Source organism: Vulpes vulpes, unplaced genomic scaffold (assembly GCF_048418805.1).
Source record: "Vulpes vulpes isolate BD-2025 unplaced genomic scaffold, VulVul3 u000000690, whole genome shotgun sequence".
NCBI classification, from domain to species: Eukaryota; Metazoa; Chordata; class Mammalia; order Carnivora; family Canidae; genus Vulpes; species Vulpes vulpes.
The window spans coordinates 452,428-471,276 of NW_027325818.1; the positions used below are offsets into that span (position 1 = coordinate 452,428).

The following is an 18,849-nucleotide window of genomic DNA, read 5'->3' on the forward strand; positions in this document are numbered from 1 at the left end:
AAGTCTTTTTTTTTTTTTTTTTTTTTTGGCAAGTCTTTTAAAATTAAAAATACCCATGCCCTGTGACCTAGCAAGCTGAATTCTGGGTCCAAACAATCTGAGTTCAAATCCTTTAGGAGTCCTGGGATTGAGTCCCACGTCAGGCTCCGCACAGGGAACCTGCTTTTCCCTCTGCCTATGTCTCTGCCTCTGTCTGTATCTCTCATGAATAAATAAATAAAATCTTTTTAAAAGTTAAAAAAAAAAAAAATGGGCAGCCCCTGTGGTGCAGCGCCGCCTGCAGCCTAGGGTGTGATCTGGATATCCTGGATCGAGTCCCACGTCGGGCTCTCTGCGTGGAGCCTGCTTCTCTCTCTGCCTCTCTCTCTCTCTGCATCTCTATGAATAAATAAAATATTTTTTAAAAAAGTTAAAAAAATAAAAATTTAAATGTAGTTTAATTTAATTTTTAAGAAATTAAAAAAAGACTACCTGGATATCTATCAATAAAGCAATGATATGGGGCACCTGGGTGGCTCAGTCAGTTAAGCCCTTGATTTCGGCTCAGGTCATAATCTCAGGGTTGTGAGATCAAGCCCAGAATCAGGGTCATGTGCTGGGCATGAAGCCTGCTTGGGATTCTCTCTTTCCCTCTCCCACTGCCCCACCTCCACCCTAAAAAATAAAAGCAATGATGAAACAAAGTTACAGTGGTACTATGTAACACTATGAAGCAGCTAAAGAAAATGAAATAGATCTCTATGTTCTAGCATGGAAAGATTTTTGAGAGGTGTTATTATGTACCAAAAAGCTGGATTCAGAATGATACATGACAAGCCTATCCAAACAAAACAAAATGTACAATGTTGTATCCGTATGTAAAAAAAAACCTGGAAGGATACATTTCAAATCCATATTGTTAGAGTTGCTATCTGGTGGGGAGTGTTGGGGGAAGCAAGATGGAAGATAAAAGTGGTCAAAAATGATTTTATATTTTACAAGGAAAATATATTCATCTGTGACTTATGTGATTATAGGAAATTTTTTAAGTTTGATTAGGAAGTAGCCAGAAGTGGCCAAAGGGAATTATCTTTTCAACAAGTTCTAAAACAGCTGGCTATCCATAAGCAATAATTAACACAAAATGGATCGTAAAATGTAAAATCTAAAACTATTAAGTTTCTAAAAGAAAATCCTAGAAGAAAATCTGTATGATTTTAAGTTAGACAAAGATTTCTTAGATACAACACCAAAAGTACAATCCATACTAGAAAAAACAATTGATAAATTGTACTTCATCATAATTAAGTACTTTTGCTTTTTTTCCCAAAGATTTTATTTATTTATTCATGAGAGACACACAGAGAGAGGCAGAGACATAGACAGAGGGAGAAGGCAGGCTCCCTCCCCATGAGGAGCCAAATGTGGGACTCAATCCCAGGATCCCGGGGTCATGCCCTGAGCAAAAGGCAGATGTTCATCCACTGAGTCACCTAGGTGCCCCCGGAATTTTGCTTTTTAAAAGACACTGTCTAAAAAAAAAGGAAAAGACAGAGGTGCCTGGGTGACTCAGTTTGTTGAGTGTCAGGCTCTTGATTTCAGCCCAGGTCATAATAATAGAGTACTGGGATTGAGTCCTCAAAGCAGGCTCAGTGCTCAGGAGGGAGTCGGCTTGAGGATTCCCTCCCTCTCCCTTTGCCCCTCCCCCATGCGCACACAAGCTCTCTCTCTGCCAAATAAATAAATAGATATTTTTTTAAATTAAAAGATAAACTACAGGGATCCCTGGGTGGTGCAGCGGTTTGGCGCCTGCCTTTGGCCCAGGGCGCGATCCTGGAGACCCGGGATCGAATCCCACGTCGGGCTCCCGGTGCGTGGAGCCTGCTTCTCCCTCTGCCTGTGTCTCTGCCTCTCTCTCTCACTGTGTGCCTATCATAAATAAATAATAAAATAAATTTTAAAAAAATAAAAAAATAAAAGATAAACTACAACAATAGCCAAACTGTGGAAGGAGCCTCGGTGTCCATCGAAAGATGAATGGATAAAGAAGATGTGGTTTATGTATACAATGGAATATTACTCAGCCATTAGAAACGACAAATACCCACCATTTGCTTCAACGTGGATGGAACTGGAGGGTATTATGCTGAGTGCAGTAAGTCAATCGGAGAAGGACAAACAGTGTATGTTCTCATTCATTTGGGGAATATGAATAATAGTGAAAGGGAATATAAGGGAAGGGAGAAGAAATGTGTGGGAAATATCAGAAAGGGAGACAGAACATAAAGACTCCTAACTCTGGGAAACGAACTAGGGGTGGTGGAAGGGGAGGAAGGGGGGGGTGAATGGGTGACTGGCACTGAGGGGGGCACTTGACAGGATGAGCACAGATGTTATTCTGTATGTTGGTAAATTGAACACCAATAAAAAATAAATTTATTAAAAAAAGATAAACTACAGATTTAAAATATTTGCAAATCACATAGCTGATAAAGGATTTTCATCCAGAATATATAAAGAACTCTTAAATGCAATAATAAGAAAATGAACAGCTCAAGTTGAAGAAATAGGCATAGTATTTGAGCAGATATTTCACCAAAGAAGATACATGGGCAAAAAAAAAGCACATGGAAAGATGTTAAGCATTCTTAGCTCTTAGGGAAACACAAAATAAGACCACAATGATATACCACCACACATGTATTAGAATGGCCCAAATTATTATTTTTTTTAAGATTTTATTCATTTATTCATGAGAGTCACAGAGAAAGAGGCAGAGACATAGGTAGAGGGAGAAGTAGGCTCCCTGTGGGGAGCCTGATGTCGGACTGATCCCAGGATGCCCTGAGCTGAAGGCAGACGCTCAACCACTGAGCCACCCAGGGGTCCCAGAATGGCCCAAATTAATAAGGCTGACATTCACAGGCAACAAAAAACAGATAAATTATACTTCACCAAAATTAAAAATATTTGTGTACCAAAGGACTCAAGACTGTGAAGAGATGACCCACAGAATGGGGCAATATATTTGCAAATCATAGACCTCTAAGTATTCAAAATACATAAAGGATTTTTACAGCTCCACAGCAACAAAACAACACAATCCAAAACTAGACAAAGGATTTGCATAGACATTTCCGCAAAGAAGGTATACAAATGGCCAATAAGCACATGAAAAGATGCTCAACATCACTAATCATTAGGGAAATGCAAATCAAAACCACCAGGAGATACCACTTCTCATCTATTAGGATGGCTATTTTTTTTTAATGGAAACTAATAGGTGGTGGTGAAGACAGAGGAAATTTGGAATCCTTGTCCATTGCTGCTGGGAGTGTACAATGGTGCAGCCACTGTGGAGAACAATTTGGCAATTCTTCGAAAGTTAAGTGGAGAATTACCATATTATCCAACAATTTCCCTTCTAGGTATAGACCCAAAAGAAATGAAATAAAGGACTTAAACAGATACTTATATACCCATGTTCATTGTAGCAAAATCCACAATAGCCAAAAGGTGGAAGAGTCAAGTGTCCATCGACAGATGAATAGATAAAGTGTGGTGTACACCTGCAATGGAATATTATTCAGACTTTAAAAAGAGGAAAGGGGCACCTGGGTGGCTCAGGTCATGATCCCGAGGTCCTGGGATCATCCCACAACAGGCTCCCTGCAGGGAACCTGCTTCTCCCTCTCTCTATGTCTCTGCCTCTCTCTGTGTGTCTCTCATGAATAAATAAATAAAATATTTTTTTAAAAAAGAGCCAAAATATGAGACATGCTACGACATGGATGAACCTTGAAAATACTCTAAGTAAAATAAGACAGATGGAACTGGACAAGTGGCATATGATTCCACTTACATAAGATACCTAGAATAAGCAAATTCACATAGAGACAGAAAGTTGAACAGAGATTACCAGAGGCTTGGGGCAGAAGGGAAAAGGGAACAACTGTTTATTTTTTTTAAGACTTTATTTATTTATTCATGAGAGACACAGAGAGAGAGAGAGAAAAGCAGAGACACAGGCAGAGGGAGAAGCAGGCCCCATACAGGGAGCCCGACGTGGGACTCGATCCCGGGTCTCCAGGATCACGCCGTGGGCCGAAGGCAGGCCCTCAACCACTGAGCCACCTGGGCGTCCCAGAATAACTGTTTAATGTACACAGAGTTTCTGTTCAGAAAGATGAAAAAATTCTGGAAATGAATAGTGGTAATGGCTGTACAACATTGTGAACATACTTAATGCCACTTAATTCTGCACTTCAAAATGGCCAAAATGGTAAATTTTTTGGTGTGTGTATTTTACCACAATAAAAAGAAAATTAAAATAAATAAATAAATAAAAAGAAAATGAAAAAGAAAATTAAATTAAAAAGACATCTTAACATGTGGAGCAACTGGAACTCTCATAACTGCTAACAGGAATGTGAAATAATACAACCACTTTGGAAAACTGGCGATTTTAAAATTTTTTTTTTAATTTTTATTTATTTATGATAGTCACACACAGAGAGAGAGAGAGAGAGAGGCAGAGACACAGGCAGAGGGAGAAGCAGGCTCCATGCACCGGGAGCCCGATGTGGGATTCGATCCCGGGTCTCCAGGATCGCACCCTGGGCCAAAGGCAGGCGCTAAACCGCTGCGCCACCCAGGGATCCCAAAACTGGCGATTTTAAAAAAGATTTTATTTATTCATTCATGAGAGACACAGAGAGAGGCAGAGACATAGGCAGAGGGAGAAACAGGCTCAGGGAGCCTGATGCAGGACACAACCCCAGGACCCTGGGATCAGGACTGGAGCCAAAGGCAGATGCTCAACCACAGAGCCACCCAGGGGTCCCAGTTTGGTGACTATTTAAAAAGTTAGATATGCATTTATCATATGACTTAGCCATTCCACTCATAGGTGTTTGCCAAGAGAAATGAAAATATTTGTCCATAAAAAGACTTATATAGAAATGTTCATAGCAGGGGCAGCCCCGGTGGCCCAGTGGTTTGGCGCCGCCTTCGGCTCAGGGTCTGATCCTGGAGACCTGGGATCGAGTCCCGCATCAGGCTCCCTGCATGGAGCCTGCTTCTCCCTCTGCCTGTGTCTCTGCCTCTCTCTCTCTCTGTCTCTCATGAATAAATAGAATCTTAAAAAAAAAAAAAGAAGAAGAAGAAGAAAGAAATGTTCATAGCAGCTTTCTTTGTAATCGCCCCAAACTGGAAACAACCCAAATGTCTATCCATAGGTGAATGGATGAGCTCATTGTGGTATACCACACAATGAAGCACTACTCAGCAATAAAACAATAAACTATTGATACATGCAACAACATGGATGAATCTAAAAATAATTATACAGAGTGAAAAATGATAGACAAAAATAGAACATACCGTAAGATTTCCACTTCTTTAAAATTCTATAAAATGCAAATTAATCTGTAGTGACAGAAAGCAGATCAGGAACTGCCTAGGAATGCAGGGGGAGGGGCTAGAGTGAGGGATTACAAAGTAATGGGAGGAAACTTTCAGGGATGATGAACATGTTCATTATCTCAGTTGTGATGGTTCTGTTGAGTAGGGTATATATGTCCATCAAAATTTGTCAAACTGTATACTTGATTATGTTTTAAAGACTTATTTATTGGGGCACCCGGGTGGTTGAATCCGTTAAGTGTCTGATTTCTGCTCTGGTCATGATCCTGAGGTCCTGGGATCAAACCCTGCATCCAGGTCTCTGCTCAAGGGGAAACCTGCTTCTCCCTCTGCCTCTGCCCTTCCCCCGCACCCTCCACTTATGCGCTTGCTCTCTCTCTCTCTCTCTCTCTCTCTCACTCTCTCTGAAATAAATAGAGTGCGCTAGCAGAAGGGACAGAAGTAGAAGGAAAGAGAATCCCAAGTAGACTCTATACTGAGCAAAGAAGCCCATGCAGGCCTCGATCTCACAACCCTGAGAAATCACCACCTGTGTGGAGATCACTGACTGTGCTACCCAGGCGCCCCCAAACTGTACACTTTAGATATGTGCCATTTATTTTATGTCAATTATTCCTCAACAAAGCTGTTTAAAAAATAAGTTTAAGAAGGGAGTAGCCTGGGCAGCCCAGGGGGCTCAGCGGTTCAGCACCTGCCTTCAGCCCAGGGCATGATCCTGGAGACCCTGGATCAAGTCCCACCTCGGGTTCCCTGCATGGAGCCTGCTCCTCCTTCTGCCTGTCTCTGCCTCTGTGTGTGTGTGTGTGTGTGTGTGTGTGTGTCTATCATTAATAAATAAATAAATAAAATTTTAAAAAAGAAGGGAGTAGCCAGAAGTGGTCAGGGGAGAACTGGAGTACTGATCCATCCACCGATTGATTCACTACTGTGTCCAATGCACTTGATACACCATCCCTGATCCTTACAACCACCTGAAGAGGAAGGATTGTTATTCTTATTTTCTGATAAGGAACCTGTAGTTCAGAGAAGTGAAGCCACTTGCTCAAGCACACATGGAGACAGACCCAAATTGTGCTCTTTCCACTCTGCCTTACTGTGTCCCAGCAATGTGAGAAATGGAGGAGTAGGCTGTGCTGGCTCATTGATTGCTGACAATTAGTGGATCAGGGAATATGAGACATGAAGGGCTACTCTTAAGATGGGGAGGGAGGGGTTTGGACTGCTCCACTCATAGCATCACTTATGACCATGAACCACTCATACACATCCCTTCCCTATGGTAATCTAGAACAGGATACTGAGGACTCGTGTTTCAGTTCTTTCCTCACCATAGACTTCATCTCCCAAGCCCTTATAGAAAATAGAACCATGTACTGTATTATTTCATTTAATGCTAAAGCTGTTCTTAGGATACAACAGAGAAGAGAAAGATCATTCAATACACTGCAATGAGAAAATTGATTAGCCACCTGGGGAGAAATAGAATTTTTTTCTTTTTATTTATTCTATTTGTCTTTATCAACCCCAAGCTGATACAGAATTAAATATATGCTACTAAATAGAATTGAGTATTTAGCAGATCTTTGAACTGATGGTAATCTTCTAAGCTTTGAATTGATGAGAAGAAATTGCAGGAGAAAAGATCGATAGATTTAGTTATATAAAATTTTGAGGGCCTCCTGTATGGCTCAGTCAGTTAAGTGTCTGCCTTTGGCTCAATTTGTGATCCTGGAGTACTGGGATCAAGTCCCAGGATTGAGTCCCACATCAGGATCTCGGCTCCCTGGGGAGCCTGGTTCTCCCTCTGCTTCTCTCTTTCTGTCTCTGTCTCTCATGAATAAATAGTCTTTAAAAATATATCTAGGGACGCCTGGGTGGCTCAGCGGTTGAGCGTCTGCCTTTGGCTCAAGGCGTGATCCTGGGGCTCTGGGATCGAGTCCCATGTTGGGCTTCCTGCATGGAGCCTGCTTCTCCCTCTGCCTATGTCTCTACCTTTGTGTGTGTGTGTCTTTCATAAATAAACAAAATCTTTTTAAAAATCTAAAAAAATTTTGAAACTGTACATCGAAAAATATAACCAAAAGGAAAATAACCAAATAGTAAAAATATCTGCCTCAAATACAACAAAAGATGAACTTTCATGTTTTATAGAGCGTTCATGCAAATCAATCAGAAAAACACGTCCCCTAAAGATAAATGGGCAGTGATACTTCACACAAGTGGAAATGGAATGGGTAAGTACACATATGCCAAAATGTTCAACCTCACAAGTGATTCTTTTAAAGATTTATTTATTTATTTATGATAGAAAAAGAGAGAGAGAGAGACAGAGACAGAGACAGAGACACAGGAGGAGGGAGAAGCAGGGAGCTGGGAGCCCGATGTGGGACTCGATTCCGGGACTCCAGGATTGCGCCCTGGGCCAAAGGCAGGCACTAAACCGCTGAGCCACCCAGGATCCCCTCACAAGTGATTTTTTAAGTGCAAATTAAAACAATTGCATAAGTAAAAATTAAAAATAAATAATTACCAGGCTAGCATGAGTATAGCATAATTGCAAGGCTCTTCTGAGAAAAGTTTTTGGCAATACACGTACACTACTGCAAAGCGTTCAGACTCTTAATGTAACGCTCCTTCTCTGACAGTTATTGCCAACCACTCTTGTGGACTAAGCACAGACCCACCAGTTCTCCCAAATGTAAGTCCTCAGTCCAGACCACACACCTGAGCTCAGACCTGTGTCTATAAGCCATCTCCAATCTGATGTCCTCCTCCCCGGCTGTGCATCTCACTCACACCAAGAATACCTCTTTCTTTTTCCTAGTGAATGCACCACCGAGTCACCAAACCAGAAACCTGGGAGTCATCCTTTTTTAAAAGGATTTTTATCTATTTATTCATGAGAGACAGAGAGAGAGGCAGAGACACAGGCAGGCTCCATGCAGGGAGCCTGATGTGGGACTCAATCCCGGGACTCCAGGATCAAGCCCTGGGCTGAAGGCAGGCGCTAAACCACTGAGCCACCCAGGGATCCCCACCTGGGAGTCATCCTAATTACCTCTTTGTCCCTCACTCCTGCACATTCATCTTTTGCATCAGATCCTTCCAATACTCCATTTGCAATGTCTTTTGAATCTGACTCTTCCTCCTCCCTGCAGTCACAGATGTGGGTCTCACCTGCTGTTTCTTGCTCATATAGTTGAAATAGCCCTAACCCATCCCCTCCAAGCCACTGACACTTGCTTCAAGCTATTCTTAAAAAAAAAAAATTTATTTATTTATTTGAGAAAGAGAGTGAGAGAGAACAAACACGGGGAGCAGCAGAGGGAGAGGGAGAAGCAGACTCCGTCCTGAACAGGGAGCCTGATGTGGGGCTGGATCCCAGGACCCTGGAATCATGACCTGAGCCCAAGGCAGATGCTTAACTGACTGAGCCACCCAGGTGCCCCTCTTTCAAGCCATTCTATAGGGAGCAGTCGGAGTTATCCTTATAAAATACAAAGCTGATTCTGTGTCATCCTTCAAACCTTTCAACGCCCCCTGCCTCATTGTATACCTACCTACAGGCTAAAGTCCAAGATTCTTAAGATTCAGCAGCACTCTGTGTTCCAGACTGCCTCACCACCATCTTTTCTCTAGTGAGCTTCTCCTGATTTTCCATCCTCTCCTCCTCACTTGCCTCTCCCATTGAGAGCCAGAACTAGATCTTAATCATTTCTGCATCCCTGGTTGGTAACACTGAGGTTGACACAGAGTAGGTGCTCAATAAATGTTGGGTGAAGAAGTGGATTTAGTCTAAAGAACTCATTCGACAGAAGCAAAAAGCTAAGAAGGAAATGGTTCACTATAGCAGCATTCATAATGAAGAAAAAGTGCAGAAAACAATGTTCAACAATAGAAAACTTTTATTAATTATGGGACATCCATTTAATGGAATATGATGCAGCCGTTAAAATACTAATTATGAAGATTATGTAGCAAGTCGGAAGGTGTTTATTATATAGTAAAAGCAGAATACAAAATGGTCTGTATGCTAGGACTTAAATTATGTAAAAGTATGCATGCACACAAACCGATCGGAATGAGAACAGGAAAAGGAACAAATCAATACAGATGATGTGTCTAGGGTGTTGGGGGAGGTACTGTTTGTGATTTTCTTAAGCTCTTTGCAAATTCCCCTCATTGTTGTTAGAATGTCTTTGTGCATAAATACAAATTGACAGAGGGAAAAATATATATATACCGAGAAAGGTACTTTGATTCCCCTCAAGTCCTTTAACAAGCCTTAGTACAAACCATGAACCTGGGAGGTCAGAGACTGGCTCCCAACCCACCAGTCTGGCCCCCACCCCTAACTGGCCATGTGATCCTGCTTAGGTAAGATCTGCAGCTCTTACCTAATTTACTTACCCCATTTCTCCTGCCCTCTCTGGCTGGAAGTCCCATGGTTATTCCTCACTCCCAAATCAACTCCCATCATTTCTGTTAGCTATACCACTATCTCCCCAATGATCTCAGACCCAAAACCTCAGAAACCACTGTCCATTCTTTGCCTCATCACCTTCACTCTTTCTAATCCCCACCTCCAATCAATTGCCCCTTCCTTCCAATAATCATTTATAGCATGCTTTACTATGGGCCTAGTTTTATACAAAGAGGAATCTAGTGAACACTCCTAGTGAACAGTGTGTGGTTTAGAAGAGCCACAATTGGGGATCCCGGGGTGGCTCAGCGGTTTAGCGCCTGCCTTTGGCCCAGGGCGCGATCCTGGAGTCCCGCGATCCTGGAGTTCCGCGATCCTGGAGTCCGATCCTGGAGTCCCGCAATCGAGTCCCGCAATCGAGTCCCACGTCGGGCTCCCTGCATGGAGCCTGCCTCTCCCTCTGCCTGTGTCTCTGCCTCTCTCTCTCTATGTCTATCATAAATAAATAAAATCTTAAAAAAAAAGAAGAGCCACAATTTTTTTCTCTATTGCACCTCTGCAGACTGCTGAGGGGTCAAGTCTCAGAAGTCGAGTCTCAGAGGGGAGTCACATATAAAATGGGACCTTGTGAGGGCAGTCTCGGTGGCGCAACGGTTTAGCGCCGCCTGCAGCCCAGGGCATGATACTGGAGTCCCGGGATCGAGTCCCACGTCAGGCTCTCTGCATGGAGCCTGCTTCTCCCTCTGCCTGTGTCTCTGCCCCTCTCTCTCTCTCTGCATCTCTATGAATAAATAACATTTTAAAATAAAATAAAATGGGACCTTGACCCCAGGGTGGGAGGAGTTCAGGCACAGGCTGGACACTCTCCGGCACAGTGTAGCAAGACTTAGGTAGAACAAGTGGGATGTTGACTCAATTTATTTATTCAACAGGTACTTGCCGAGTGCCGGACACAGGGCAAAAGTTCCCTGTTAGGTGGCAAAGGGCCTGCCCAGATGAATTAGGACAGTCTCTGTTATGGAGATTATGGAGATGCTCAGAGTCTAACAGAGGACAGACAAGGACACTACTCATTACAACCCAAAATGTTAAATTCTGTCATGGAGTCTGAACAAAAGGCTCTGGGGCAGAAGAATATGGGATTGATCCTGCTTGAGGGGGCTGCAGGCTTACAGAGCCAGGACTTGAGCTGTTCTGTATCTCCAAGGCTGAGGAGTGGGATTAGATGCCCAAGAAGTGGAGTGGGATATCTGTGGCAGTTCCAAGCTGAGGAATCATCAGGCCCACAGGCAGGAGGCTTGAAAAGAGGTAGCTTTCTGAGAGCAGTAAATAGTTTGGAGTGGGGATCCCTGGGTGGCGCAGCAGTTTGGCGCCTGCCTTTGGCCCAGGGCGCGATCCTGGAGACCCGGGATCGAATCCCACGTCAGGTTCCCGGTGCATGGAGCCTGCTTCTCCCTCTGCCTGTGTCTCTGCCTCTCTCTCACTGTGTGCCTATCATAAATAAATAAAAAAAATTTCAAAAAAATAGTTTGGAGTGGTTTAATCTTTGAGTCTTAGGATGGGGGAAGGGAGCAATGAGTGTCCAGGCGCAGTAGGCAGCAGGTGACAGGTGCAGAGATCTGACAGACCAGGCGGGAGCACCAAGGGCAGTTTCAAAGTAGGAAAGTAGTGTGATTAGATCTAAGGTTTAGTGAGATAACCAGATAGTCTCTAATGTCTCCTCTCTTCCCTGAGACTTTATGATATGTGGCAAAAGTGTGGTACAGGAAGTTAGGGGCAGGGTGCCAAGGTTCAAGCAAAGATCCTACCCTCCTGCCCCCTACACTGCACCCCCTCAGCCATCTGTGAGAAGCAAGAGAGAATAAAAATGTTTGTTCTTCCTGGGGTACCTGGATGGCTCAGCGGTTGAGCCTCTGACTCTTGATTTTTTTTTAAGATTTTATTTATTTATTCATGAGAGAGAGAGACAGAGACAGAGAGACAGAGACAGAGGCAGAGGGAGAAGCAGGCTCCATGCAGGGAACCTGATGTGGGATTCGATCCCGGTGTACCAGGATCATGCCCTGAACTGAAGGCAGACAAACGCTCAACCGCTGAGCCACCCGGCTTCCCTGACTCTTGATTTCTTTTTTTTTTTTTAAGATTTTATTTATTTATTCATGAGAGACACAGACAGAGAGGCAGAGACACAAGCAGGCTCCATGCAGGGAGTCTGGCGTGGGACTCCATCCCCGGTCTCCAGGATCTGGCCCTGGGCTGAAGGAGGCACTAAACCGCTGAGCCACCCGGGCTGCCCTGACTCTTGATTTCTGCTCAGGTTTTGATCTCAGGGTCCTGGGATGGAGACACTCATTGGGCTCCATGCTCAGCACAGAGTGAGCTTGGGATTTTCTCTCTCCGTCTCCCTCTTCCTCTGCTCCTCCCCTTGCTCTCTCTCTCTCTCTCTCTCTCTCTCTCAACAATCTGCCAAATAAATAAGTAAGTATCTTTTAAAAAATGTTGGTTCTTTCCGATTTATAGTGTGGGCAGGCTGGCTGGCTCAAGGGAACTCGGAAAAAGGGAAAAAGTATGTTTAAGTATTAATAGGGGTGCCTCATTGGCGGGTAGGTTGCGCGTCTGCCTTAGGCTAGGGTCCTGATCCCTGGGTCTTGGGATGGAGCCCTACTGCTCAGTGGGGAGCCTGCTTCTTCTCGGCCTCTGCTCCCTCTGCTTGTGCGCGCGCGCGTGTCCTCTCCATCAAATAAATAAATATTTTTAAAAAGATTTAATATTGGGCAGCCCCCGGTGGCACAGTCCCACATCGGGCTCCCTGCATGGAGCCTGCTTCTCCCTCTGCTTGTCTCTCTCTCTCTCTCTCTCTCTCTCTCTCTCTCTCTCTCTGTGTGTGTGTGTGTGTGTCCCTCATGAATAAATAAATCTTTTAAAAAAGATATATCTTTAACATATATTATACTGATTCTACAATTGTGTGTATGTGGGACTTTAGGTAGCCTCACTTTGCCCTGTCCTTCACGGCAGGGACCATATTCCAGCAGCTAACGCTGAAATCAGGCGCGCACCGGAGGCGCGCAACAAATGTTGCTGGGGAGTCGGGGGCTGGAAGAAAAGAGTGAGAAAATTGCCCAAGCCTCGGCCCTATGACCTCCCACCAGTAGGTGGCAAGATAAAATCCTGGTGTGCCGCGCAAGGGCGGAACTGGGCGGAGCATTGAAGGCTCCAGCGCGCGCGCAGCCTCTGACCCTCTTTTCTCGTGTACCGGAAAGAGGCAGTCCTCTTTTCGTGCCTATCGCAGCCATGGTAAGGAGGTTTCTTCGGGAGCTCTCGGGGTCCATCAGCTTCCATCCTTCCAGGGCTGGGGATTCCCAGGGCTCCGGGGTTCATGCAGAGGGTGGCCGGGTGGAGGCAAAGGGACTGCAGCCTGCGGGTTGGCCCAGGAGAGCGAGGGCGAGTACCGGCCCCGGAGCAAGGGGAAATCGGAGCGGCTGGCGGGAAGGCCTCGGTGTCTGGCCCGGCCACGCCCGACCACGCATCCTGTGACCCTAGGAGGGACAGTTTTCACCGGCTTGAGCCGCGCGGGTAGGCGGGATGGGCAGGTGATGGGCCCGGGGCGAGTGGGCACCGCTTACGTTGGACCAAGAACTCCTAGTTGCCTTTTTTTTTTTTTTTGGTACGGCCTGACTTGACGTAGTGTGGCTGGTAAGCATGTGTACATAGTGTTAAAGTGCTTCCTTTTCTTAAAGTGAAAGCGGCTCGGCTTTTGCCCCCTAGAGTACAAGGGAGTAGCCATTGGCAGGCACGTGGTTCTGAGGAAAGCAGGTCGATCTCGGCGCAACTTTCCTATGTGATTGAGTAACCAGCAGGAGCACGGATTGGGCTCTTGGCCTTTTCTGTTGCTGGCTCGCTCTGTGACCCAAGGTCCAGCCCCTGACTATTTTGCCAAAATACTTTTTTAGGAAAGACCGTGTCGAGAAGCGGACACATTTTAAGGGGTAGCTTGAAACTACTTCGAAGAGCCCTCAAATAGAGAGTAATAAGTGTTCTCTGTCCAGTGAGGGGGAGAGAGGTTACAGTCGATGGAGCCTGTAGTATTTGCTAGGTAACTGTATACCCCACGCTTTTAACATTGTACACATTTTGCTGGAGAGGAAACAGACTCACTTGTTTCAAGAAGTTGAAGTCGTAAACTATTCTTGAAACCACCTGTAACCATTTTAGCAGCAATGAAAGCTAAACCCCTGAAACTCTCCTTCAGGCTCGTGGTCCCAAGAAGCATCTGAAGCGTGTAGCAGCTCCAAAGCACTGGATGCTGGATAAACTGACCGGCGTGTTTGTAAGTATCCTATTGTGAGCATATCTAATAAATTCTAAATGTCTTAAGAGACACTTTCCTTTTCCTATTTTGATAGAGATCTGCTTTGACATATTCAGGGGCCTGTTTTATAGTCTCTTATGTACCCAGGCATCCCTGATTACTATATCCATAGCTTATTTGCGGACAGGACTATGGGAAAAGTGTTGTCTTACTCTGCTTTTGAAGGCCTTGTACTGTCTAGCTGCACCCCACCTCACTCTTAATAGCTCTACCTCATTTATTCCCCGTACCACATAGAAGATGGACTCCGAACTGAAATGTTCTTAATGGCTCTGGACCTCTGAAGGGAAAAAATGCTAATAAAGCTTTAAGGTCTGAAGTAATAATTTTTGAACACCTCTGGTTTACCCAAATTCTGGGGCCAATGTACAGTCTGGTGCCTAGTTGAGGAGTCTCAGGCCGTAGGAAGTAGGTTTGCGTGAATCCCAACAGTAAAAGCTTTTTTCTTTCCCCCATCGTTTTACAGGCCCCTCGCCCATCTACTGGCCCCCATAAGCTGAGAGAATGTCTTCCTCTCATCATTTTCCTAAGGAACAGACTTAAGTATGCCCTAACAGGGGATGAAGTGAAGAAGATCTGTATGCAGCGTTTTATTAAGATTGATGGCAAGGTCCGAACTGATATCACCTACCCTGCTGGTTTTATGGGTAAGTGGTTAGTGGTGGGCCCATTGTGCTGGTTCCTTTTTATTGATTTCCCTTCCTCTCCAAAATGGTGGTCATATTGAATATCGGTGGGCTTTTAATCAGTTGCTGGAGTAAAGCATGACCTTCCACTTCAGCTTTTTGCTGACCAAGCATAGGGCTGTATATAACCAGGAAGCGGTTCTCAAAACCAAATTAGAATTCACTTTCAGTTTTATATATCAAACACGGGGTTTTGAGGGCAGCCCCGGTGGCACAGCGGTTTAGCGCCACCTGAAGCCCGGGGTGTGATCCTGGAGATCCCAGATCGAGTCCCACGTCAGGCTCCCTGCATGGAGCCTGCTTTTCCCTCTGCCTGTATCTCTGCCTCTCTCTCGCTCTCTCTGAATAAATAAATAAATAAATCTTTAAAAAAAAAAAAAAACACGGGGTTTTGAAACCTTAAAAGATGAGCTGGCTGTGATCCATTAGTCGTAGGAATTCTTGTTGGTATCAAGATGGAAAGCAGGGGGGTAGTGGCTTTATAGTAACCCTAGTTACTGTTGATATCAGATGTCATCAGCATTGACAAGACTGGGGAGAATTTCCGTCTAATCTATGACACCAAGGGTCGCTTTGCTGTTCATCGGATTACACCTGAGGAGGCCAAGGTGAGTGTTGCAAACAGGCTGGGCCTTCATTCAGTAAAGTCACTTGGTTCTAAGTGACAGCCTGGATTGAGTATATGGAATGGTCCATTGCAGTGAGATGGGTAGATCTTAATGACTTAACAGTCTTAATACCTGAAAATAGCCAGTTCACAGTTTGATGGGATTCTCTTGTGTATGCAATTTTATGTCCTCAAAAGTCCTACCAATCGTTGTATCACTGTCCATTCCTGGATATCTAATAATTGGCCCCCAATTGAAGTTAACACCTTCAACATTGTGTTTTGATGCAGAAATAAATTCCAGTTTAACAGTGGCTTCCAGGTTGACTTTTAGAAGCAAGGAAAGTAATGGAAAATTTATTAGTGCCTAAAGTGCCTTTAAGTATAAGGGACCGGCAAAGTCAATACTAGTCCAATCTGATTGGCCCTTTATCATGTCTCCATTTGTGGGTCTAGCTTTACTCTGGAGAGAGGAAAGGTGTTAATGGAGGAGACTGATCCCCCTTGGGGCATTTAAGATAAAAAAAAAGATTGCAGACATTTAATCCAGTTTGTTGTGGTTTTACACAAAAGTTTAAGACCCCTTCAGTTATTGGGTATAAATGAGGGTTAATTCAATCGCATGATTCGGCTCCTAATTGCAATTGCCTTAGCTGCCTTATCAGCAGGCTGGAGGACATGTCCAATGGCATCAAAGTGATTTGATTTATTTGGAGAGGTAGGTGGTCAGGGAGTAAAAGTCCAAGGTTGAATGTTTTGTGTGAAATGTTTGTTGATTAGGGGAACTGGTAATACAATTGCAGTTTGTGAGGCAAAATTCAACTGTGATAGAAGGAGCCACCAAATAGCACTTGTTAGGGGGCTGATGCGGAGAAGTTGGAAGAATTCAGGGGACCTGGGATGCTGACACAGCCTCGGGAAAGAAGGGTGATCAACTCACTCGCTGAAGGAGTCTCCCTGTTGTGGGACCTTGGATGCCTTGGACTTGGACATACAAAGAAAACCTGTAACAGGAAGAATACCTTAGAGAGGGACAGCGTAAGAGAAATTTATTGAGGGTGGGAAGTCAAGTCCATTCAGTAATTTGGGAAACGAGCATTTCCTGTGTGGCTGTTGCCTTTAGCTGCTAATTGAATTTCTAACCCAGTGACTTGCAGTTTTGAAACTACTGTTTCATACATTTCTGGAGCATGTGGTGCATGTGAGCTGAATTAAATGAGGCTAACTTACGTTTCCAGTATAAGTTGTGCAAAGTGAGAAAGATCTTTGTGGGAACAAAAGGAATCCCTCACCTGGTGACTCATGATGCTCGCACCATCCGCTATCCTGATCCCCTCATCAAGGTGAATGACACCATTCAGATTGATTTGGAGACTGGAAAGATTACGGATTTCATCAAGTTTGATACTGGTAAGCAAGCCTCAGTGCAACCTGGGCATTTTCATGAAAGCCCAGGTATAAGAACTATTCTTTGCTTCTCTCCCCCTTAAATTAAATGAGAATTTAATCAAGCTTTAGGACTTGTATGGGGCCTGGCTACAGGGTTTGGTTTTGTTTTGAGCTCTCTTCAGTGATTCTGATGTGACCTAATTAGCAACCAAAGCTAGAGGTCTTTTGATGTGGTAAAAGATCAGGAAGGGGGCAACTTGTGAAGTTTTAAGAAATGGGGGGGGGGTGTTAAACCTTATTGTGTGTCATCAGCATGGCTTTGTAGTGGTAGTAAGGGTTAGAGATAGGGATGTGTTCTGAATGGGGGAAGGAGTGGCTTTGATGAGGTGTGAGGGGTTGAACAGATTTCTGTTGGATGGAGGGCAGAAAAAAATGCCCAGAGTCTCTGCTCCAATACCCAGGTATATGGTATGTTCACTTCCAGAAGCCCAAATGCTCAGAATATTCTGAGTGGCTGAGATGAGCCTATTATAAGACACCTCAGATCTTCTCTAGAGGTCTCAAAACTTCCCTATCTGTGTAAATGCTTGAGGGCTAGGCAGGAAGGTGCCCAAAAAGCAAGCCACCCTAATTGGGCTACAGCTCTTAGTCACTTGGGCACCATCCTCAACTTCTGTGAGCAACTGCAGCAGAGAATTGGGCCTTGGAACCGAACAACCTAGGCAAAACCTGGTGACCTGGAGAGGTGTTTGATGGAGCTTAGATTTTTAGGGGGGAGGGGGAGATGCAGGGCAAATCCTAAGAGGGCCCTGAGTGCTTGCTTGGCTAACAGATAGCAATAGAAGTAAATTCAAATGAGAAAACTTTGTTTTAGGCCTATCTCTGGTCATTCATCACATCGGGTTATAGATTGGCTTGGTACCTTGCCCTGCCTGAGCAGATTGCTTCTTCTCTCTAGGTAATCTGTGTATGGTGACTGGAGGTGCCAACCTGGGAAGAATTGGTGTGATCACCAACCGAGAGAGACACCCTGGTTCTTTTGATGTAGTTCACGTGAAAGATGCCAATGGCAACAGCTTTGCCACCCGACTCTCCAACATTTTTGTTATTGGCAAAGTAAGTCCGGGTTTCCCTTCTCTAGCCCAGGGAAACCTGTAAATGTAGGTACTGCTGGGAGTGTAGCACCTGGCTCCTGGCTGGCTTTACTGATCATAATGTAAATCCTCTTCTGGGATAGGGCTCACACAGAGCAGGGCTGGGGCAAGCCTGTGCTTTTGCAGTATCACAGAATCCAAGGGGGGTCTGATCACCTTAGTTGATGAAAAGTACCAGTAATGAAGTGAATATGCCTTACACTGTGGTTTTTCCAATTAGTGCCTGGGGGTTGGGGGGACTAGTGGTCAGCCTCGGACACTACTTAGTAATTGTAAGTCATTAACTACGAAGGACATTAAAATAGTTCACATCTACGTGTATGGGCAGCAAGTTTAATAGGGTGGCCCCAGCAGCCCAGACAGTGGATATTTCTCATAAGCCAGCATCTAAAGGTCTTAGGACTGCCTGGCTGTGGCTTAATGTTCTCAGGCCTCTGTTTCTTTAAATGAGAGGACAAATAGAGCACGTGCCAAGCTGCTAATGGGAGTTAGTGTGTGGTGGGTCTTGACACTCCTTGTTCTCCCCTCCAGGGCAACAAACCATGGATTTCTCTTCCCCGTGGAAAGGGTATCCGCCTCACCATTGCTGAGGAAAGAGACAAGAGACTGGCAGCCAAACAGAGCAGTGGGTAAAATGGTCCCTGGGTGACGTGATTGGAAGTCTTTATACTTAATTAAAGATTCTACAGCACGCTAAATGTCTCATGGTGTTTGTTGTGGTCTGGGTTGGGGTTTTGTTTTCTTTTACAGTTGCCTACTGTTTTATTTCTAACATGAAAGTAGATTGAATCCTCCAGCAGGCTTGGGCATTCTGT

General features: G+C 44.5%; 1 protein-coding gene across 1 annotated transcript; it reads left to right on the plus strand.

The window, feature by feature from the left end:
- The first annotated feature begins 13,026 nt into the window (after positions 1–13,026).
- RPS4X (ribosomal protein S4 X-linked) lies at positions 13,027–18,725 on the plus strand. Its single transcript, XM_025982875.2, has 7 exons — positions 13,027–13,123; positions 14,079–14,156; positions 14,665–14,845; positions 15,395–15,492; positions 16,730–16,901; positions 17,839–17,996; positions 18,566–18,725. Exons 1-7 carry the CDS (start codon positions 13,121–13,123, stop codon positions 18,665–18,667), a joined length of 792 nt encoding a protein of 263 aa, XP_025838660.2. The 5' UTR covers positions 13,027–13,120; the 3' UTR covers positions 18,668–18,725.
- Positions 18,726–18,849: the final 124 nt, after the last annotated feature.